The 24,459-nt window shown below is 53.8% G+C and overlaps 1 protein-coding gene across 1 annotated transcript; it reads right to left on the bottom strand.

Moving 5' to 3' along the window:
• Window positions 1-195: 195 nt before the first annotated feature.
• On the bottom strand, window positions 196-24,459 carry BNIPL (BCL2 interacting protein like). Its single transcript, XM_048828728.2, has 10 exons — window positions 23,640-24,459; window positions 12,057-12,164; window positions 10,378-10,439; window positions 9,822-10,049; window positions 7,336-7,518; window positions 6,720-6,822; window positions 5,240-5,371; window positions 3,876-3,962; window positions 1,211-1,309; window positions 196-428 (listed from the first exon to the last, which is right to left on the bottom strand). The coding sequence occupies exons 1-10, from the start codon at window positions 23,678-23,680 to the stop codon at window positions 386-388; spliced, it is 1,086 nt and encodes a 361-aa protein (XP_048684685.2). The 5' UTR covers window positions 23,681-24,459; the 3' UTR covers window positions 196-385.

Genomic DNA, 24,459 nt, shown 5'->3' with positions numbered 1-24,459 from the left:
CTTGTAGTTGAGGGATTGCAAGACCACAAGGGGCGGTTAGATCATGTGGTTTGACCTCCTGTCTCACAGGCCAGAGAACCCCTGGACTGAGCCCAAGAACGCATATGCTCCGTTTCTAACTGCTAACAGCACTCACATAAAAACCTGTGTAAGCCAAGTCCTCCATTTAAGCCGGCCTAACCTGAGAAACCCCCCCCCCCCCAATGTTTAAGCATCCATTTAAGCTGGACCTATTTACAAAGCCCTGGCGGCAAGCGCCTTTCCCAAACCCGGTCGCTTCGGTTTCTCCTTTAAAGGAACACTGGTGGGAAGAAGTAACAGAGCTATGCAGCGTGACTGCCCCTATTAGCGCTGGGGTCTGCTGCTGTGCAGCCTCCCGCTGGCATCACCGCTGTGTGTCCCTGGGGCTGTTCCAGCTGTGATCCAGCCTAGGGGAGAAAAGAGAAGAAATAAAGGCACTGATGTGGCCATTGGCCCAGATTTTGTCCTCTGCTTCAGCCCCTGGGCCAGGGGAGAATTCCCCCCAAGGTAGGCACAGTGTACCCTAGTGACCCCGCGTAGGCAGCTGGGATGGGCCAGGGCGCTCTGTGTTACACCAAGGGGGTGTTCTGGCTCTTGGAGTGGCACAGAATGCAGCAGGGGCAGTGGTGGGGTAAAGTCATGCCAGGTCTCTTGGGCCTGCAACACAAAATGGGACCTGGACCCGAGATGAGAGGTTGGCTCAAAAGGGGAACAGGGACGACTTTGCTTTGCAATCTCTGGCCTTGTCTGCACCAACGTGGTTTTGCACGGGGGTGATGTACACCAGTGCAAGTTGCCGGCGCAGGCATCAACACGACTGGTCTGAACTGGGGCAGCTACACCAGCGCAAGCCCGCTCCCGGTGTAGCACTGGGAGCCAGGACACCTGGGTTCTATTCCTAACTCCCTTCCCTTCCCTGTATAAGGGGGCAATAACACTGACCTGCCTACGTATGAAGGGTTAATAGCCCCCCCTCCCGGGGGGGGGGCAGGAGATGACAAAAATTAGGGTGTGGAGAAATAAAAAGGGGAAGAAGGTGACGAGGCCGGGGGGGGGATTCAAAGGCTTCCACTTAGTCCTCACTGCCCTGGAGGCGGATGGATCCCAGCCTAGTCGAACCTGCCGCACCCCACAAACAGCACGAGAGGCGCCAGCCATCGAGACGAGGAGGAAAGGATGCTCAACTCACTGTCGGATGCAGTCGGGGATGTGCACTTGCTCAAGAGGAATCTGTTGCGACAGCTCCCACAGGCTGTCCACGAACTGCACTTTCCTGCCAAACTTGGAGCTGGGAGAGGAGGCAGAAGGGGGGGATAGGTTATTCAGATCACATGAACAGTTGTTTTCCCATCAGGGCATCTTGCAGGGCACCAGGATGACAGCCCTCTAGTCTGGCCTGTTCTACCCAGGTTCCTAGCCCGCCCCCAGCACCGAGGCACCTTCCACGAACGTGTTAAGCAACGTGACTTACATCTAACTAGTGACCCACCCATGCACAGTGCCTGTCCAGTGTCCTGTCTCCAGCTGTGGCCAATCTCTGCTGTGGCAGAAAAAAAAAAATCACTGTTCCCTCTAAGTTGTGCGTGTGCACACAGATCCTAAACCCCGTGCACACGGCAAAACAACGCGTGCACAAAAATTTGCACAGAAGAAATTTTTTGCGCACGTGGCCTGTCAAAAATTAGAGGGAACATTGCCCAGAATGCATCTGGCCAGAATGACCCCTGCAGGCCATCAGCTCAAGCCCTGAAACATGAGATTCCCCCTTTGCACAACCCCATGCATGCTGGGGGGAAGCTCCGTGGGTTTGGGGGAAGATACGCTGTAGCTCGTCTATGGAGTCTCCCAGGCCTGTCTGCTGCCACGGCTGATACTTTAGCACCAGTTAGACAGTCCAAGTGCTGAGTCCTATCAGCTGACTGCACACAGGCCAACAAACAGCCAGTTGATCCCAAGCGGGATTGGAACCAGCAATCTGTGGGCAAAAGGCACTCTGGTGTGGCGCAAATGGGTGTAAGCTCATGGAACTATGCCAGTTTACACCAGGCAAGAATCTGGCCCACTTATCTCATCCCCAAGCCTTCATGAGCCAGGCCAGCACTTTTATGTGTCGCATTCAACGTTTCACACGCTACAAGGGAAGGGTCTCCATGCGGTGCGTTACGGCTAGGCGTTCGGAGGAAATGTTAAATACCCCCTCGCAGCACTGCTCCCATCACAGACTCAGTAAAGCTTTCAGGGCGAGAGAGAGTGAGGAGACTGCAGCAGAAGCCTGCAAAGACCTTTGAGAAGGGCATTCGGATCCGTGAATTAATCAAGCCTTTGAAAGCCGGACACCCCAGCTTGACCGAAAATGCTCTGTGCGGGAAGGCACATGGGTTTTTGTATTTTCTTCACGCTTGACGCAAACAGCGCACGCTCACACACAAACAGGTTTTGGTCAGGACTCTCACGCACACAGATAGGTTAAGGTCAGGACTTTTGAAACTGACTAGTAATTTGAGGTGTCTGTCTCTGGGGACCCCACTTGACACACCTGAAAGGGGCCTGATTTTCAGAGGGTTGGGGCAGCGTTGCCAACTCCAAGCATTCCAGAGTCACATGTCAAATAAATCAAGAGATTGTGGGTTTTTTTAAAAAAAATCTCATGATTTTTAAGCCAAACAAGTTCCCTTTTATTTGTTGTCTGGTCTTCGAGCCTTTATTATGCACTGGGTCACATGCCAAGCTTTCCTCTACAGCCACGAGGGCAAGAAACGCCTTTCTTTTTTTCAACGAAAGCCAAGATTTTTCCCGTCATCACCTAACTCTGGGAGCTGGGGCTTTAAGACAAACATCAAACATGGAGAGAGTTGGCATGTGCTTGGTGCATTCTGAAAAAACACAGGCTCCTTTCAGATGCCTCACATTGGGCCCCTGAATCATGAAATCATTGACTTGAATTCTGCAGCTAGCATGTATCCATCCCCCGCAGCTGTATGGCAGGGGGCCTGTATCTGACTCCCAGTTGTTAGTCCTGCACTCTCAGCCACACCCCATCCTGCTGCTGTTCTGGAGGGACTGTAATACGAACTGGTACCTGTAATGTACAACACTGCCCTCTGCTGAACAGCATGTGTCAGGCTGGCTTGTGTTTGGCACCCCACTTTGCTCGATGGGCCAGTCTGGTTTAAGGGCTTAACCCTTCCCCAGACTGCAGAGCTGCTTCCTGAGTTTCTTGGGTAGTGGGGAGAGGGAACCACTATGACAAGGCTGCAGCTGGCAGGCGAAATCCAGGTCTTTACACGGTGCCCGTTGTCACGGTATCTGGGCACCTAGGGAATGCTGGTGAAGGGCATCCAAGAAATCCTGAGCTAGAATCTTGCTCCATGCTGCCCTGCCCCATGCACCCATGTAGCTAACAGCACCCCTCTCTGGGCTGCAGAGGCCTGGCCTGCATTGCTAGCCGCCGCGAGGAGGCCCAGGCTCGGGGAGGAAATATTGCTGAAGGCGTAAAAAGCTCTTCGCATGGAACAGTCTGTGGGGGAGGCGGGCTCGAGCCTCTCCAGCCAGCGAGGGGTTAACGCGCTCAGGTACTGCAGAGCAAGGGGACGCACCAGACACTGGCTATTCCTGGCGCCCCCTTAGGGTAGCAGTTGGCCTTGCAGACGCTGGAGCCTGGTGAGGCTCATGGATGGTCTGACGCTAACAACATGCAGCCCACCGGGCCCATGAGCAGTCTGGGCACCATCTCCAGGGGTGTTCTGATACTGCAGGCTGGGTGGCCGCCAACCTGCTCGCACACATGTAGACGCACACACACCCCTCTGTTGGTAGCCTCCCACAGGCCAAGTAAAGAGTCCAGCCCACACTACCTGAGGAAGGGGCGGATAACGGTCATCAGCGCCTTGACGTACCAGGTGGGATGGACAATAATCATGGCCTTCAGGTTCTTACGGAGCCTGAAACAATGCAAAGAACACAGGACACGAGGTATCGATTAGCCGGTGGAACTCACTGACACAAGATATCCCTGAAGCCAAGAGTTCAGCAGGATTGAAAATAGGGCCTGACGTTGATCTGGCCAACAAGACTCCCTTGTTACAGTCATCAGTGCTGAGGCCGGCATTGAAGGAGGCTAATGGGAGTCAAGGAATCCCGCTAGGGTTCAACCGGAGCTGCATGCCTTTGAAAATCCTAGCTTTAAAAAAAGTGGGGCTTGGAAGGGCTATAAACCATCCTGATTCGAGGCATGAGCCAACATCTAACCATCAGGAGCCAGTAGGAGGTTTCTGGATGGGCCCCAGGTCCAAGGCAGGGCCTCTGAAGTCCAGGAGCTCTTTCTTTTAGAGGTAGCTAAGGGCTTGTCTACGTGGGGAAACTGACCAGGGTAACTCCGCATATGGACACTCCATTCTGGAATAAAAAATCACTTTATTCCAGATTAAATCCTCTGCTTACAAAGCCCAGAGGCTGGGAGCCCAGAGGCTGGGAGCTGGGGTGCCAGAGACAGCCATAGGGTCTGCTTCTGTCCAGCAGCCTCGTGAGAGAACCCTCCCTTTATACTCACCACAGCCCAGCGCAGTCCCTTCTCCCAGCCCCTCCGAGGGAGGCTGCAGTTTCCATCCTCACCCAGGCTGGGATTTTTTTTATGGCCCAGTCTGTATCACAGTGTCAGCCTCACTGGCCTTCGTGCCGTGCAAGCCAGGTAGGAAGCAGCTGTTTCCCTGTTGCCAGTGACTCGGGTACAGATTCTGGCTGGGATCGGGGGTGTGTGTGGGGGAAAGGAGTTGAAATTGCAGCCAGCCAGAGCCACCGCTGAACTGAACAGGGAACCCACCCAGTCTCGAGTCTTCCATATGGGCAACAAAGCAGCTCTGGATGGGGAGTGGAGTCTGTGAGTTAATGCAGATGACTCAGTGTGAAAACTCCTGGGTTCTATTCCCGGCTCCGGGAGCGAAGGTATTTAGGACTCCTGGGGTCTGGACTCCTGAGTTCTATTCCCCACCCTGGGGGGGGGGGGGGGCATCTAGTGATGAGAGCAGGGTGGTTGGGAATTAGGATTCGTGTGTTCTGTTCCCAGCTCTTCAGCAAGTTCCTGATGTAGTCCTGGCTCACCAGCAGCTAGAGTAAGGGGGGAACGGAAGAGGGATGGGGCTAACAGTGAAGGGGTGCCTTCCCTTTTGTGGGCTGGGGAAGCAGCGTTCCCCCTGGAGTTCGGTCCCCTGCTGCGTCTTACCGCCGGTCAATGGTCCGGTAGCATTGCTTTATCCAGCCGAAGGACGGGATCTGGCTGCGGAGCGTGGCACCATTTAGACACACCAGTATGTAGCTTTCTGCCACCATCACCTCCAGGGTCCCAATGATGTACCTGCCAGGAGAGCAGAAAGGAGGTCCAGCGTTGCAGCCTGGAACCAGCCCTCCTCTAGGCACAAAGCGCTTCCATGCTACAGTCGTGGATTGAGCTTCACATCACACCCACGCCCCCCAACAGTGAGGTAAATTTTCTTATCCCCCACCCCTATTTCACAGATGGGGAAACAGAGGCACAGAGCAGGGCTGTGACTAGCCCAAGGTTACACAATGAGTCGGGAATAGAACACAGGAGTCCTGACCCCCTGTTGCTTGCGCTAACCAATAGGCCACATTCCCCACCCAGAGCTGGGCAGAGAACCCAGGAGTCCTGATGCCCAGTCACCAGCACTAACTACTAGCCCATATTCTATATTAGGCATTCACAAAGTGCCCATTGCTGTAGCATTTAACCCTTCCTGTGCCAGCAGCTTCCCAGTCCTGACTAGTGCACTGACGGTCCTCATTTATGGTCTGGGAACGGAAGAGACTGAGTGAGTTCAGAAGGGGAACAGCCCGTGTTCCCGTTGGCAGCGCTGCAGGCAGCCAGGCAGGGCTGGGGAGGAGACTGTTATAAGAGAGAGGCTTATTTTAAAAGAGGGTTTTGGCACTTTAAGGGTCAATTTACCAGGACAGTAAAGGGCCAGAGAAACAGCTGTGATGGCATCCCAATACCTCCTGATGTTTATGGGGAGATTCCAAGAATCCCAGGGCAAAGGAGGGCTGCCCCCTACCTCCCCAATGGACTTCAAGGCTATTCAGGGGTTTATCCATTCCTGCTGCTCTCACCAGTAGGGTCCCGATTTCCAGGTATTCGGTCCCTGACCTCAGGGTTAGGGTGGTTTTATGCCACCTTTGGGCTCCCCCATATTCTGGTGCCATGGAGTAAATTACAGGAGCCGCGGGAATCCTACCTGCAGCAGGGAATAGCCAGAGCGCACTGCACTGCGGCCACAGGCCCAATCTGCCCGCTATGCCAGGGCAGGGTACAGGGCCCCTACACCAGGTCCACAGAAGGGGGCTGTTTCAGGGGGCTGTTTGCACCCACTTTAAGGCTCCTTTATGCTGCCAGGGCAGACCGAATATAATGAGCATCTGATGCTGGCTCCCCTGCCCCTCTGTGCTGCGCTGCGTCCCAGAGGAATTGAGTCTGAGGTGGGGGGAAGCCGAGCCCAGCCTGGGAACGTACCCCATGCAGATGGCTTAAAGAGGCAACATCCCTTCTGCCCCTCCAGTGACCACAGCTTTACGTCGGAGTCACTTTCCAGAAGGGGGGCCAGAGCCATCCCCAGCCCACCGCCCATTCCCTGTCCCAGGCTGTTACCCCTGCAGCTCGTTCACTAGCCAGCAGGGGGCAGCATGCTCACCTGAACAGGTGCTCCATCACGTACGGATAGTCAGGGATGCTGCTGTGGGGCAGGTAGCAGGAGGCAAAGAGGATGATGGCATTGAGGCCTTCCCCGTAGTACCCTGGAGCGGCAGAGCAGAGCGAGTGGGTCCAGCTGGAACAGGCACCTAGCCCCGCCACCTTACACCTCGGCACACCTGTCCTCCCCCACAGGGAAGCTCTGGGACTGGCCCAGACCAGGTCAGTTTGGCAGCTTTGCTTGGCCCCTGACCCACACAGACGGGGCTGCCATTGTGAACAGCGTCCCATGGTCCTCTGGGCACGCAGGCTGTGTGGAACTGGGTTTACTACAGCAGGCTTAGACGCCGGGGTCCCGTAGGGCTGGGGTCGTGGATTTCTTGGGGCAGGAGCTTCCTCCGATTGGCTGTGCTTGCTATGCCCTGTAAAGTGCCTGGGGTACTGACGGGCACCATGTAAATCATAACTCTGGGACCCCACTCCCAGGAGAACGCAGGAGTCCTGAATCCCAGCCCCCTTGCACCAAGTTTCCCTCCCAGAGCCGGGAATAGAACCCAGGAGTCCTGCTGCCTCCCATTCTAAGCACCAGACCCCAGGGCTATGAGCTCTCCCGTTACCTCCATGGGAGATGACCCTCTTGTAGGGCTCGACGATGCTCAGATCCACTTTCTGCTCCTGCTCGTCCGTCAGGAAAATCCTCCACTTCCGTCCGTCCTTGTCCTCAACGTCCACCATGCGCCCCTCACTGAGTTTCTCCTCAAGCAGGCTGCTGTCCAGGCGCCGGGCCCCGGGCAGTTCATCTGTGGAGAGAAGGGACAAGGGCGGGGCAGGTGTATTAGGAAAGGCTCCTGGGCTCTTTTCTGAACTTTTACCAGTAACCAGAAAGCACCTGGGCCCTGCCTTGTGTTCTGCAATGTACGGCCCTCTTGGGGCACTAGGGTGCCCATGAGATGGGTATCAATGGGTGTGAGGAAATGAGGCCAAGGAAAGGAGAATCACCCCCCCGAAAGTGACCCCAGTCCCCTCCCAAACCTTCCCCCCAAACCCAGCTCCCTTGGAACCTTCCAGCCAAACATCCACCCTTGACCCCCCCAAGCCCTCACCACAACCAACCACCCCTGACCCCCCAACCCCTCACCCCAACCGACCCCTCATCCCAACCAACCAACCCCTTGCCACAACCAACCCTCGACCTCCCAACCCTTCAACCCCCCACCACTACCAACCCCTCACCCCCCCACCATCCCCCAACTCCAACAACCAACCAACCTCTCGACCCCCCCAACCCCTCACTCACCAACCAATCCCTCACCACTCCACCCCAACCCCCTACCCAATACTTCCCATCAAAGCTCCAACCAAACCCCACACCTTCCTTTAACCCCACCCCTCAGGCCCCCCTCCCTTCACCCCAACCTCTAACCAAATTCAAAGTGACATTGCACTCCATATGGAAATATGCTTATGACAGTGAATATGATAGGTTTCAGAGTAACAGCCGTGTTAGTCTGTATTCGCAAAAAGAAAAGGAGTACTTGTGGCACCTTAGAGACTAACCAATTTATTTGAGCATAAGCTTTCGTGAGCTACAGCTCACTTCATCGGATGCATACTGTGGAAAGTGTAGAAGATGTTTTTATATACACACAAAGCATGAAAAAATACCTCCTCCCACCCCACTGTCCTGCTGGTAATAGCTTATCTATGAATATGATGTAACTGGAATATGCTTTATGCAAAAGGTCTCTTATAAGGTATCATAACAAAGGTTATAACCTACTGAATATATTCCTCCTATTTGTATGCATGTGTCATTCTTGTATCTGAAGCTAGAAATATGAAGTATAACTCTGAGGTCCTACTGTAATTATGCAAAGTGTGGGCCATTAATGGTGGTTTAGAATCTTGATGGCTCCCATTAACTAGGACAATTGGTTGTAAATGGCTCTGTTTAGTTGCAAACCTTCCTGTGTACCTGTGTGGGAAATGAAGAATGAGGTCTCACAGGACATGTGACCAGGTCACATTATATTGGAATCCATCTTAAAACTGGTACTTTTCCAGTTAGAAGGAGGGGTGGGGACCCAGAGAGGCAAACGATTCCCGCCTTGTGCCAAAGCTATAAAAGGGGGAGGCAAGTCATGAGAAAACCCCTAGTTTCCACCTAAGATGTTTGCTGGAATTAACAAGGACTGTTCCGGGGAAAGGATTGGGCCCAGATCAGGAAGGAGCCTAGTCTGTGAAAGAAGCTTATTGGAACATCTCTGAGGGTGGGATTTACCTGTACTCAGTTTCTTAATGTATTAGGCTTAGACTTGCGTGTTTTTACTTTATATTGCTTGGTAACTTTTCTTTGTTCTGTCTGTTATTACTTGAAACCACTTAAATCCTACTTTTTATACTTAATAAAATCATTTTTGTTTATTAATAAACCCAGAGGAAGTGATTAATACATGGGGGAGAAAACAGTTGTGCATCTCTCTCTATCAGTGCTATAGAGGGCAGACAGTTTATGAATTTACCCTGGATAAGCTTTATACAGAGTAAAACGTATTTATTTGGGGTTTGGATCCCACGGGGAGCTGGGTGTCTGGGTGCTGGAGGCAGGTAACCTGCTAATCTGTTTTCACTTAAAGCCTGCAGTTCTTGGGGGCGTGGTCCAGACCCTGGGTCTGGGTTGCAGCAGGCTAGTGTGTCTGGCTCAACAAGGCAGGGTTCTGGAGTCCCAAGCTGGCAGGGAAAATGGACTCAGAGGTAGGTTCAGCACATCAGGTGATAGTCCCAAGGGGGTCCCTGTGACCGAACCCATCACACTCAACTTCCCTGGAACCGCCCTTCCAAATCTCCAGCCAGTCCCAGCCCCACACCAAGCCTGCCCCCCATTTTCACTCGCCCTTCCTGACCCACCACTTCAACTCCCCCTGCCGATCCCAACCCACCACCTCAGCTTTGTCTATGCCCCCCGCCATTACGAGCCCCAGCCAGGCCTGCTTCCCACCCACCCCCACATCTCAACCAGACCTGCCCCCCACTCAACCCTCCCCTGCCCTGATGCTCAGCCCAGCCCAACCCAGCCACGGGCGCATCCTCTCTCCAGCCCCACCTTCCCAGTCGAAGTCATGGCCGCCCTCAGGCCCATCCAGCAGCTCACTCTCGGACGGCGTCTCCAGCTCGTCCACGTTGATGTCCAGGCTGCCGTCCGGCGTGCGGTCCGGGTAGTCGCCCGACAGCACCGAGCCCTCGGCCCGGTCCAAAGACAGGCTGAGATCTGGCGCCGGCAGCCGCTTCTTCATATGCCGCTTCCCACAAAGCTCCAGGGTGTTGGGGGCGACTGGGGGTGGGGGGGTGGAAGGATCAAGGCAAACAAGAGCAAGAGAGAAAGGATGTGAAACAGAAAATAGGGAGGGGAGGGAAGGAAAACGTATGGTCCAGAAAACACCGCTGCTTATGCACCGATAGCTGGATTGGGGCCGAGTGGACAAAACCTTCCCACCCAGGTCAGCTGTGCCCCGGGGGTGTTTGTGGGACTGGAGATCCGGGGGGACGCAGCCCTTGCCCTTCAGCACCCCCAGCGTGCTCACACCCAGAGCCTTCCCGGCTGGTGTTCTTGGGGTCTTGCCCTCCTACCTTCACCCGCCCCCCTCCGGGCATGGCCTTACCTGGGCTGGGCTCCCCGCCGGAGTCTTCAAGGTCCTCCTCAGAGACCTCCTCCGGGAGAGGCCTGCAAGACAGGGGAGGATGAGACACTCACGGGGTCGGGGCAGGGACGGCTAGTGTTTCTCAATGACCGGTCCGTGGACTGGCGCCGGTCCCTGGTATCAAAAAGGTTGAGAAACGCTGGGCTAGAGCATCTCTCCCAGCTCTGAACTGCTATGTTCCGGTGGGAGAGGGGGCTAGGAGTCCTGGGTTCTATCCCCATCTCTGGGAAGGGAGTGTGATCTAATGGTTAGAAGAGGGGGGTGGGGAGTCAGGGCTCACGGGTTCCATTCCTGGCTCTGGGAGGGGAGGCGAGTGGCTAGAGCCAGGGTGGGGATTGTGCCCTCGAGTGAATGTTATGGCATCACATTGTGCCTCAATTTCCCCATCTGTTAAATGGAAATAATGACACTGGCCTAGCGCCAGAGCTACCTACAGGAGAGTCAGCTGTGGAGCAAGTTTCACATACAGGAGGCTCTGCTGCTGAAACCCTGCCCTGCTGTCCCCGCTATTCCAGTCCTGGGCTGCCCGTGCCCCTCAGGGCCAACCCACAGCCCCCCCACTTGCTAGTCCAGGCCTTGGCTCCTCACACACACAGCTCTGCCGATGGCCCTCTGACCTCTCACCTCTAGGACGAGCCGGACCAGACAGCCGCACAATGTAGTGGGCCAACTGAGACCACCCAACTCATTTCACCTGAGGATTTGAACCCAGGTCCCCCAGAAGGCTTCGTCCTGGCTCTCAAACCCCACCTCCTGTCATTTACAACGCGGTTCCTTTTCTGCCCTCTCCCCTTCCCTCCCTCCTCCCCCACGACACTCCCCGCTGGGTAAACAGCAGAACTGTGCACCGTTCTGCATGTGACCGCTAGCAACAGCTGCCTGTTGGAAGGAGATGGGAATACAACCCCTGCCGCCTGATGGATCCAGTCACAGACACCAATTGTGCTTTGCGTGTGCTCAGAGTGTCTGTGCCGGGTGCTTTCCACTGCGGGGGTTAAATATAGACTTTGCTTCCTCTTTATGGCCAACTGTTTGCTAGTCATTTTGTCCATCAATCCCTATTCTACAGGAGGAGAAACTGAGGCACAGAGACAGGAAGCAACTCTCCCCGGGTCACTAGCAGAGCTGGGCACAGAAGCCCGGAGTCCTGGTTGCCCGTCCCCCATTCTATCCACTAAATTAGTGCATTCCTTGCCCTGAGTCAGCCACAGAACCCAGAAGTCCTGAGACCGCCAGGCGAGGGGGCTATCTGCTGGTCCACGCTGCCTCTACCAGTCATGTGGCTTCTTGAAAGACACTGGCTGGAAGGGGGCGGTTGACCCCTTCCATATGTCGAACCCCTTGGCTGAGCCCTGAGCTCCCTGGCGCCAGCTGCCTCATCAGACTGACACCCGTTCTGGATTTTCTAGTCCCTCCCCACACCGCAGACTGAACCACTGATCACCAAGGACGCCCCCATCCTACTGACAGTGCAGCTCAAATTCACCATGCTGGCGCCAGCCCTTTGGGGTCCCCCAGGGGCAGTGATGTGAGCGGGGCCGGGGCCGTGTGTGTCACCTCCCATTGCCCCCGGGATGGGGCGACAGGAGATGCGGTGAGGATCCCAGCCAGAACCCCCCCCCTCCCGCTGCATCTCTCACCCCGGGAACTCCTCGTCTTGCCACTCCTCCTTCAGCTCCATGTCCTGGATGGATACGGCTCCCTCCCGCTGCTTGGCCACGGCCTGCTTCTCCGGATCCTTCTGGTCGCTACAATGCCAACAGAGGAGAGCGTGGGCTGGAGGAACTGGGTTCGGGCCAGTCTATGATTGGCCAGGAGAACGCATCTAAACAGAGACGACCCCAAGGGCAGTTCCGTCCTCAGCAGGAGGTTTGGCCTGAACCCAGATTGCAGCCTTCCCAGGGCCAGGCCCCCCAGGCTGTGAATGGAGCCCATCCACGGCTCAGACCCAGCCGGGCTCCTAGAAACCAGGAGCTGTTACCACCTCCCACATGGAATGAGTTTGCTGGGGCTCAGCCTTGTGTCCCAGATGTCCCTGCCCCAGCTGGCGCTAACATCAGGGCTCCCTCACTGGCAGCCTGGGCACAGAGCCCCAGGAGGGAAGGGGCTCCTGTCTTACGCCTCGAGGCGGGTCCCCACAGGGCAGGGCTGAGGTATCTGGCCCTGCTGCTGGGAGGCCTTCCCTGGGCTGTGGGTCTTTCCCCAGAGCCCCTGGATGCCCCCACACAGCCTCCTGCCCAGAGGGACCAGTACCAAACCCAGCACCGCCAGGACCACAGGGCAGCTGCTCCCTGCTTTGACCCTGCTGCGGGTGGGCGGGGCATGCCCATCCCTCAGCGAGGGCACCCTCTGCCACCGCTCGGCTCCCCTCCAGGCTTGGTCTGGCATGGCCCAATATGGACCCCAGACGGCATTCTTGGTGCCAGACCAAAGGGGGGTCCCCCGTTCTTCCAGCTCCTGTGAGGGACCTCACTGCAAGAGAGAAGATTGTCCCGCGGCCACCTCCCCCAGCCTGGGCACCCAGGCCCCATCCCCCCACCTGGGCACCCAGGCCCCACCTCCCTGCCCCAAGCCTGTCACCTGACCCCCACCTCCTGCCACCTGGGCCCTGCCTCCCCACCGGACTCACACCTCACCTCCCCCCTTCCCATACCCCCTTCCCATACCCCCTTCCCCCCCGTCACCCATGTCTCCATCTCCTCCTCTTTTTCCCTCTAACACCCACCCCCACCCAACCCCATTGCCGGACCCCCCCCACCTTCTGTCACTCAGGTCCTGCCTCCACATCCATCGTCCATGACCCAGCCCCTCCTGATTCCCCTCCTATTCCCCATCACCTAAGATCCCCGCCACCCCGTTGCTACCATGGCAAGGTGGGAACGGGATGGCAGAGTGCCCGCGCAGAGAGCTCAGCTCTGCTCTTCCCCAGCCTACGGCGCCCAGGAGATGGACTCAAGCCCCGAGACTGGAACCCGGGTTCACATTCGGATCCCACCCCCCTGAACCCCAGAGGGTGCTGAGTTCTCCTGGATGCAAGAGCGCTGAGCCTGCGGCATGGCCACCATCCCCCTCCCCCACCCATGCTGTCCCCCAAAGCCCGACTTACACCCCCACTGCAGCTGCGGAGGAACCAAGACGCCAGCAGGAGGCAGCCACTCAACCACCCTTTCCATGACAGCCTGGCTGGCAGAGTCCATGCTGTGCCTGGCCCACGTCCCCTTGCCCCGAGCCTGCCCCAAGGCGGAAGCCCTGTGTTGAAACATACAGGGTGATCACAGCTCCACCTGTTTGAGCGTCCATCTCCAGCTAGCGCCAGGCTAAAATCACCTCCGCTGGCGTGTAGGGGATCCCGTAACTGCCCCCCCGGCCTCTTGAGGCAGTTGGCAATTACCTCTCAACACTGCTCAGTTACAAACGCGTCCAGCGGGCCCCACTGCCACTTGGGCCCGTTGCAAAGAAGGAAAACATCGGAGCAGCTGCTTAGAGCCGGCAGCTTTCCCTTTCTTGAGCCAGCGGATATCAGCCCTGTACCTGGCGGCACTCGCTGGCACGCCCAAGAAAATCAACCCAGCGCCACCCTAGCAAGCCCTGTAGTCCAGCGCAGGGCTGGTCCTGTTTACACAAGCCCGGAGAGCCAACGCAGCACCCAGCCACTCTGCGTCTCTAAAGAAACTTAAATCCAGCAAGCAGGGGAAGTTAGAAAACAGGTGTCACTTTGGGCCCACTTTGGGAGCGGGGACTAGGAATCTTTTGTCAACAGTAGGAGACCCCATTAGAAAACAAGGAGCAAAGGTGGATTGGCACGGGCGGGCAGGGGGAGATGAATCCGCTTCTCTTCCTTGCCAAGGGGCTTCTGAATTAACTCACCGCGGCCGGGGGTTTTGAAGGCGTTAGGCGGCCGGTTCCCATCAGCTTTCGGTACCATTTTGGTGCCTGACTCCCCATGGCACCTCTGCAAACGTGCTCCGTGCAGCAGACGGGCTTTAGAGCACCGGTTTGGTAATGACACCCTGCAGCCGGGTCCCCAGTGAGTTTCGAATCCAGGCCCTTCAGAACTAAAGGCACGGACCTGGAGAAACCGCCCCTGGCCTAGCTGCTCTTACGTGGACCATTCGATGCTCGCCACCAGCCGGCCTAGCCAGTAGTAGCAGACGGAGATTGACCCTGCTTGGTTTGCTCTGCAAGATAAATAGGCGGGATCTTTAACAACTCGATGCTGCAGCCGGCCCTGCCTCCTGGGCGCTTCATTGCTAGGCACAGAACGGGTGCTGCGTTCGCCAGCCCAGCTCCCCGCTCGGGGTGACACAAGAAGGCAAACTCTCTCCTCTAAGAGACGCGGGAGAGTGCCTTCGGGCTGGGACGCGCTTCCAGCGGTCTCGCCTCCTCACACCAGCTAAGTGGGTTCAAGCTAATGGTAGTGCAGCGAGGGGGCATTGCCAGCCGGCAGCGTGGTCTAACAGATAGAGCAGGGGCGGGCAAACTTCTTGCCCGAGGGCCACATCGGGTTTCTGAAATTGTATGGAGGGCCGATCAGGGGAAGCTGTGCATCCCCAAACAGCCTGGCATAGCTCAGCCCCCGCCCCTCATGCCCCCACCCCCCACTTCTTGCCCCCTGATGGCCCCCCCCTGCAGGACTCCTGCCCCATCCAACCCCCACCCCGTCCCGACAGCCCCCCCGGGACTCCTGCCCCATCCACCACCACCAGCCCTACTCCCTGTCCCCTGACCGGCCCTGGACTCCCTGCCCCTCTGCCGCCCCATCCAACCCCTCCTCTCATTCCTGACTGCCCCCCCGCAGAACCCCTGCCCCATCCAACCACCCCTTCTCCCTGACTGCCCCCCCCAGGACCCCTGCCCCCCCACCCCATCCAACCCCCCTCTCCTTCCTCACTGCCCCCCTGGGATCCCTGCCCCATCCAACCACCCCTTCTCCCTGTCCCCTGACCACCACCGGAACCCCTACTCCTGACTGCCCCCGACTGCCCCCCGCCGCCCCATCCAACCCCCCACCTCCTTCCTGACTGCTCCCGCTGAACCTCTGCCCCATCCAACCACCCCTTCTCCCTGACCGACCCCGGAACCCCTTCCCCTGACCGCCCCCCACTGCCCCATCCAACCCCGCCCTCAGACCCTTGCCCCATCCAACCCCCCTGACCCCCACCCCTATCTCCCCTGCCCCCTGTCCAACGCCCCCTTACCGCGCTGCCCGGAGCACTGGTGGCTGGCAGCGCTACGGCCGCGCCACCCAGAGCACCAGGACAGGCAGCCGCGCCGCCCGGCTGGAGCCAGCCACGCACCGCACCGCACAGAGCACTGGGTCAGGCCGTGGCTCTGCAGCTGCGCTGCCCGGCCAGAGCTCGCCGCCCAGAGCATTGTGCCAGCAGCACAGAGAGCTGAGGCTGCAGGGGAGGGGGAACAGCAGGGGAGGGGCTGGGGGCGAGCCTCCCGGGCCAGGAGCTCAGGGGCCGGGCAGGAGGGTCCTGCGGGCCAGATGTGGCCAGCAGGCCGTGGTTTGCCCACCTCTGAGACAGAGCATGGGATTGATTTTCTGTCCAATGCAGTATGTTCAGATGCAGTGAGGCAGGAGGTCTGGGTTCTAATCCCAGCTCTGATCTGTTGTGTGACTTTGGGCAAACCATTTCCCGCTCCTCTTTTGTCCCTCCTGTGTATTCAGGCTGTAAGCTCTTTGGTGCAGGGGCTGTGTCTGGGCAGCGCCCAGCACAACGGGGCCCTAGCCGAGGCGTTACGGTCATATAGAAAACAATCAAGCATCGACAACTCTTGCGATTCTTCTTCAAGCTAAAAGTACATTTCTAGCCTCGTGGCTGCAGAAAAAAAAACTTGAGAACAGGACCCGAGCGCAACCCTAAAGGCTCAGAAGCCAAACAGCAAAGAAAAAAGAACTCAAGATTCATTTTTTAATAGAATCTCATGGTTTTTTTAGGGCCTGACTCCGTATGTTTGAACAGCTGGGGCTGGTGATGCTCCAATCACCCTCAGAGGGGCCTGCCGTACAACTTCTTTGCAGGCAGAAGGAGGAAAGGGAGGGGGATTCTCTTTGAGCATCAGTGGGAGCAGCTTTGTTGAGGTCGGTAGAGCTAATACGTCGCTCAAGCGCTGGTTGAAAATTTTCCGACCGTTTCCGATCGGAAAATCCTGACTGAACAAAATCAAAATGGCTCCTGAGAATGTATCCGTGGATAATGATCCAAATGTTTCCTTTCAATAAGGTCAAAGCACTTTGTTTTCACTCGATCATTCTGACGTTTATGTTATTTTATATCCTATTGATGATATTGTATCTTCTTCTGTCTTGCCACTTCTCTATTCCGGACCGGCGACTTTTATAGCCTTCTTCCAAAGCTCAAGATTGTACGGTGATTGGCTGCGATGCAAATTAATTCCACCATTAATACAAAAGTCAAAATGCAGCATTCGGAATTTCAACTCTTCCTGTCAATTTGCGATGGAAGAAAATTTTGAAAGGAATTTCCTGCAGAACGGAAATTGAAAGTTTACCAGATTTTCATCCACACTCTGCCTGGGTCACAGGCTGACCGTGCGTTGTGTGAAGAACTTCCTTACGTTTGTTGGAAACCTGCCACCTATTCATTTCGTTGGGCCCCCCCCCCAGCTTCCTGGGTTCTATCCCGGTCCTGCGGGCGCCCAGATCATCCCACAGGTGACTCCCTGGACTACCCTTAACATTCGGTTCTACATAGCTACAGGGCGGAGGGGGGTGACACATCCACACCCCCAAGCGCTGTTGCTGTGCCAGTCTAACCCCTGCGGTAGATGCGGTTAGTCTGACGACAGACTGCTTGGGGAGATCCAACAGCAATGAAATGCTCACTTCTGTTGCTGTAGGAAGTGGCCGCACTACAGGGCCCTAGCTGTGAAGATGTAGCACCCACAGTGTAGACAGGGCCTTAGCTCTGGCTGCACCAGCTAAGACCCTGCTCCCTCTAGTCTGTCTCCAATAACTTCTGCCGTGTTGCAGTGGGAAAGGGATTCAGTTCCCTCCGGACCCTGGTGCCTGTGCCCTGAAGCACAGAACAGCTGGGCTGGATGAAGCCAGCAGACCAGGCCTGTGGGGACGTAAGCAGTGTAGGGGCATGGGTAAAAAAACATCGGTGTCAGCAGAAGGGAGAGGAGGAAGCAGTGATGTGACACTAAGAACCAGGGGTACCCTCCTGCAGGGATTGGGGTGTCTTCCCCTGCCCAATGACAGGTTTCAGAGCAGCAGCCAAGTTAGTCTGTACCTGCAAAAAGAACAGGAGTACTTGTGGCACCTTAGAGACTAACAAATTTATTAGAGCATAAGCTTTCGTGAGCTACGGCCCACTTCATCGGATGCATAGAATGGAACATATAGTAAGAAGATAGATATATCGATCTATATCTATTGTATATATATACACACACACACACACACTGTCGCTTACAGACAGCCCCCCAACCTGAAGCAAACACTCACCAGCAACCACAAACCACACACTAAAAACACGAACCCAGGAACCTGTCCTTGCAACAAAGCCCGATGCCAACTCTGTCCACATATTTATTCAAGTGACACCATCATAGGATCTAATCACATTAGTCACCTGCACATCTACCAATGTGATATATGCCATCCTGTGCCAGCAATGCCCCTCTGCCATATACATTGGTCAAACCAGACAGTCTCTACGTAAAAGAATAAATGGACACAAATCTGACATCAGGAATCATAACATTCAAAAACCGGTAGGAGAACACTTCAACCTCTCTGGCCACTCAGTAAAAGATTTAAGGGTGGCAATTTTGCAACAGAAAAGCTTCAAAAACAGACTCTATCAAGAAACCGCTGAGCTGGAATTAATATGCAAACTAGATATCATTAACTTGGGTTTGAATAGAGCCTGGGAGTGGCTGGGTCATTCACATATTGAATCTATTTCCCCATGTTAAGTGTCCTCGCACCTTCTTGTCAACTGTCTAAATGGGCCATCTTCATCATCACTACAAAAGTTTTTTTCTCCTGCTGATAATAGCTCATCTTAACTAATTAGCCTCTCACAGTTTGTATGGTAACTTCCAACTTATCTGTATGTGTATATATATATATATATATATTACTATATGTTCCATTCTATGCATCCGATGAGGTGGGCTGTAGCCCACGAAAGCTTATGCTCTAATAAATTAGTTAGTCTCTAAGGGGCCACAAGTCCTCCTGTTCTTTTTCCCCTGCCCAGCTGGCCTCTCTCATCAGGACAACGTGATTAGCATCTTAATGAGCATAACAACACCTTCCGTGCTGCCAACACATTCCTTCCCGGTGATCTGTGGCTTCCAGGCACACGCCCTGCTGCTCCAACCTGCCCTGGGCCGGGAGCTCCCAGACAGGCTGGCACACGACTCGGTTAGCGGGACCCCGTGGGGCCAGAACTGTGTGGTGCATACAGATGGGGTGAGGCAGCGGGATGGTCTCAAACACGGCTGGGGCTGCGGGGAGGGGGTGCTGCCCACGGTTTCTCCTGGCTTCTTTGTTATTGTGTTGCCATCAAACGTGCACTCATCAGAGATTCCAAAGCCACAAGGGACCGTTGTGACCATCTGGTCTGACCTCCTGGATCGCACAGGCCAGAGACCTCTGCCAAATCATTTCTGGAGCAGATCTTGGAGAACAACCTCCAAACTGGATTTAAAAACTTGTCAGTGGAGAATCCACCATGATCCTTAGTAAGTTGTTCTAATGGTTAATTGCGCTCACTGTTAAAAACTCACCCCTTATTTTCTGGCTGAATTTGTCTAGTGTCAACTTCCAGCTGTTGGATCCTGTTACCCCTTTCTCTACTAGATGGAAGAGACCACTAGTAAATATTTGTTCCTCATGTAGTTACTTATACCTATAAGGCACCCCTTAACCTTCTCTTTGTTAAGCTAAACAGATCGAGCTCCTTGCGTCTCTCACGGTAAGGCAGGTTTTCTAACCTTTAATCAGTCTCGTGGCTCTTCACTGACCCCTCTCCAATTTATCAACATCCTTGAATTGTGGGCACCAGAACTGGATCTCACCAGTGCCAAATACAAAATCACCTCTCTGCTCCTCCTCAAGATTCCCCTCTTTCTGCATCGCAGGATCGCATAAGCCCTCTTGGCCACAATGTTGCACTGGGAGTTCATGTGCAGCTGATTATCCACCACGACTCTCAAATCTCCTGCAGATTTGCTGCTTCCCAGGATAGAGTCCCCCATCCTGTAAGCAACTATGCAGGGTCAGACCTGGTCAATATTTGGAGGGGAGACCTAAGAAGCAGCCTAATAGTAATGCCTACCTACCTTTTTTCTCAGTAGGTCTCAAAGCAATGCTGGTCTCCTGAGTGCCAGTCCGCTGTTCTGTCCACTAGGCCACACTGCCTCCCTGCTCAGGCTGTTACAGGAAGTGGTGTCCGCAATGCAACAGGGTGTACTCTCCCCTTGTGAGCTGCTGGCGCTAGGTCCTGATGGAGGCGCTATCTTTCACATGGGCTATAAAATCCCCCGGCGGGTGTGATTTCCGGCATTCTGGTTTAAAATCCAGCTCCCACAAAATCACCTCCCGCTTGGCAAAGCTGCACCTGCAGTTCCAGCAGGGCGAGTTATGAAATCCTCAGTAAAGCGCTTTACTGCCGAGTGACATGCTGACTCTGAAGCCTAATGGTGGTCGTTAACATTTGCTATTTCGTTCCTGCTCATTTTAAAGGGGGAAAGGGGGATTTTGGGCGGAGCACAGGGTTGTGGGCAGAGCATCAAGTCCCACCACTTTCTCCTCGCCCTGTCTTCAGCGGACAGAGGCACAGAGACAATGAAACATCCACCCTCTCTGTTCAACAGCACGAGTTTGGGTGTTTTTTCTGCTCCACCCTCCTCCAAAGAAAACAAACAAGTCATGAAGCAGCCTGGCAAGCTGGAGCGACTCCCTGTGTAATTCTCCAGTGATTATGCCTCACCTGCCTTCTGAACCTTAACACGGGCTCTCAACTGGTTTCGCCCCACCAGGAGCAGTAACGGAGCCCTTTCCAGCTCCAGAATGCCCTGCTAACCCGAATCCATCGATTCTACGCCCAGAAGGGACGCCACGATCATCCTGCATAGCACAGGCCAGAGACCTTCCTCTAAATAATGAGACACACCATCCCCACCCTGAAGAGTGTCCGGTCTAAACTGACAAGCCAGCCAGAGGGAGGGCAAAGGGAAATATTTAATTGGATTCAAAATCTTTAAGTGGCAACGATCATTTAGCGTTTGTGACCATTGAGTGGGATGTATAAGCAGCGTTCAGCAAAATCCACATGTTGTTATAAAGCATATTGGGGAAGGGACTGTCTTGCTGTTCTGTTTGTACAGCGCCTAGCGCACTGGGCTCCTGGTCAAGATCAGGGCGACCGCAACACAAATAATAATAGAATTTACAGCTGTCTAAATCCTGATCATTCCATTGGTGCCAACCCCTGTGAAATCAGCTCAAGATCTGACCCCTGGCTGCTGGAAACTGACAGTGTTTCAAAACATCATTTCTCTCCTTAGGAATCATCTTTCATGCAGCTTTTCCCCATCATAGAGCTCTAGCCCCATCTTACCCACCAGCCTGCCTCCCCCTCCCCTCAAATCCCTCCTCAAGACCCACTTCTTCTGAGAGGTGTAAAATAATTAGCCAGCTAATAAAAGTCAGGGTATTATTGTTATTATTTATATAGTGGTAATGTCATGAGCCAAAATGTCATTGTGCTAGGCACTGTACAAACAAAGAACAAACAACAAGGAGTCCTTGTGGCACCTTAGAGACTAACAAATTTATCTGGGCATAAACTTTCGCGGGTTAGAACCCATTTCATCAGATGCATGGAATGAAAATACAGCAGCAGGTATAAATACACAGCACATGAAAAGACAGGAGTTGCCTTATCAAGTATTTTCCACTCCATGCATCTGATGAAGTGGGTTCTAGTCCACGAAAGCTTTTGCCCAAATAAATGTGTTAGTCTCTAAGGTGCCACAAGGACTCCTTGTTGTTTTTGCTGATACAGACTAACACGGCTGCCTCTCTGAAAGAACAAAGAGACAGTCATCCCTCTGAGTTCCCAATCCCTCTGAGTTCCCAATCTAAGTAAGGGTAGAATTGAAACCAGGGATATATGGGGCCTCAATTTTCAACAGTAACTAGTGATTTTGGGCTGCCAATAAAATTAGGATTCTCATGCTATTTGGAGAGGTGGGGGGGGGGGGGGGGAGTCACTCCTAAAAGTCCCAGCTCCTGGAGTCGTGTCAGAATCTCAACTTTCATTTAAAGAAAACAAGGAAGTATGCAGCCCTTGTGATTGTGGTTCAAAACTTGACCCCTAAAGGCTCAAACTCCAGAAGACAAAGACAAAGAACCCAAAATTCATTATTACTGATTTTTTTGAGGCATGACTCAGTTTAAAAAAAAAAAAAAAAAAAAAAAACTCTTTGGATTGGCAACACTGCAAACCACAGACACTAAGGAGGCCTGATTTCCAGAAATTGCTGAACCCCTATTCGGTCTGAACACCACGGGCAAAATCCTGGGCCCCTGCAAGTCAATGGAATTTTGCCTGTGATTTCAGTGGGGCCTGTGATTTCACCCACATCCCTTACAAGCATCTCATATAGCTGGCAATTCCAAAAAAGCAGCAAAAAAAAAATTTCATTCAACCCAAATCCAAAATTTTTGGCAAATCAAAAAGTAAAAAAAACAAAAACAAAAACCTAGTTTCAGGTCATATGAAACGTTTCATTCGACCTCAAGTGGAACATTTTGTTTGGATTTTGGGCATTTTTTAAAACGTTTTACATTTTTTTAAAAGTAAATTGAAAGAAAATGTCAAAACAACAAGTCTTTTTGAATTGGAAAATCAAAAAGTTGCATTTTGACTTTCAGGGAGTATTTGTTTTTTGAAATTTTGGGGCTGCCAAATCTGCGTTTTACAGCAGGACAAAAAAAGTTTTGACTGACAATTTTGCCCAAAGTTGTGGCAGCCAAAAATCACTAGTTACTTTTGAAAATCCAGGCTGTGTATCTTTCTCCCATGCCTGGTTGTATGCTGCTGGATTGTAAGCACCTTGGGGCAGGGACTGTGTCTTCCAGTGACAGCATCCAGTACAACGGGGTCCCAATCCGGATTGGAATCCCTGCTCGCTACTGTAAGAACAGACTGAGGCCGACCCTGTCTTGTAAGGTTTACATGACAGTCTCTGAGCCTGATTCTGAAAACACTAGGGGAGTAGTAGCTTACTGCAGCACACATTCCACTGTATTATGGGCTGGAATTTCAGCTCAACTCCCATGAGATCTTCAGAAAGTCTTGTCCCAATTGTGGGTGCTAAGCACTGAAAAACCTGGCCCTCTACTTGGCAGAATCACTACAGGATCGGGCCCCACGTTCAGAAACCGTCCACTTTCTGAGCTGGATTTATCAGCCTGTCTGAAAGGCCCGGCACGGTATGATTTAGTCAATAAAATCGCAAGGACAACACATGCCTGATTCTCCAGATGCCTCCCGCAACAATCCCAAACAGTGTTTGCTGGTTCCACCGTGTTTAGACACCACACCGATGGGCACCACCAGGTACACTCAGGAGAGAATCCTGAAGCTGCCTATCTCATTGGCCCAGCCAATGCAGTGAACTGGGAACCTGAATCTCCCAAGCTAGATTCAAACAGCGTCGGACACTCCGGATCTCATTTAAACTGGAGTGGAGTCGCTCTGGATCAGTGGCTCTCAACCTTTCCTGACTATTGTACCCCTTTCAGGAGTCTGATTTGTCTTGCGTACCCCTAAGTTTCACCTCACTTAAAACTACTTGCTTGCAACAGCGGACATAGAAACACACAAGTGTCACAGCTCACTGTTACTGCAAAATTGCTGACTGACTCTCGTTTTTACCATGTACTTATGAAATAAATCAATTGGAATAGAAATATCACACTTACATTTCAGTGTATAGTATACAGAGCAAGATAAACAAGTCATTGTATGAAATTGTAGTTTGTACGGATTTTGCTAGTTGCTTTTTGTGCAGCTTGTTGCAAGACTAGGCAAATATTGAGATGAGTTGATGTACCCCCTGGAAGACCTGTGTGTACCCCCAGCAGGGATACGCGAGAATGACTGATCTGGATTAATGGAGATCAGAATCCGGCCTGAGTGGGGTCAAAGACACCCAGCTGGGCTACTCACCTTTGAGGCTGGAGTTTCTCATCATAGACGTAGGAACCCATTGTTCCAGCCCTCAGAAAACACTGAAGTTAGCCGGGTTTTTCCCTCCTTCTTGGGGAGCCAAATCCCCAATGGATTTTCCCTCCTGTGGCTCTAGGACACCAGTTATGGCCCCTGTACTGCTCATCCCAAACTGGTTTGTCTGCATTCGCACCTCCTGACTCCACCTGGTGAGAATTCGCTGGGTCCTAGTGCCCATTGTTCCGCCCCTGCAAACAATGCTCTGGAGTGGCAGAAGAGGCCGTGTGTGTATGGGGGTGATTGCTCTCTGTTACCCCCAGTTTGCCGGCTGCTGTATCTGGGCCGAGGCAGGTGGGCCCAGGCACAGGGCTCCATCATAATGAAACGTCCTCCAAGGACAGCATCAGCTTCCGGTAAAACCCCTGGATCCCAACTGGCCCCCCAAGCTCAGGGCAAAACTGGGGGCTGCAGCTGTAGGTAACTCTACAGCAAGGTTACCGGTCCTGGTATTAGATCCTAGGCACAGTGGGAGGAGACAAGCAGCCATGTCCTAGGGACCTGAGAAAAAGGTCCCCCCGCCGGTCGCAGGGGCTAGTTATCTGAGACAGAGGGACTCCTGCGTCCTATTCCTGGCTCTGCTGCTGACTCACTCGATGACCTTCGGTGAGTCTCTGTGCCTCAGATTCCCCACTCCAGTACGGAACAATGCCCCCCTCTGTTCCCGGCAAGATTCCTGGGGGCCTCATTCCCAACTGGCTCATTCTGAGCACGCTGCAGCAGCAGCTCCTTCAGCCTTTTGTTGGGGAGGGGAAGCAGGAAA

The sequence above is a fragment of the Caretta caretta genome, chromosome 24 (assembly GCF_965140235.1).
Source record: "Caretta caretta isolate rCarCar2 chromosome 24, rCarCar1.hap1, whole genome shotgun sequence".
Lineage (NCBI taxonomy): Eukaryota > Metazoa > Chordata > Testudines > Cheloniidae > Caretta > Caretta caretta.
This window is presented reverse-complemented; position numbering and strand designations above follow the sequence as displayed.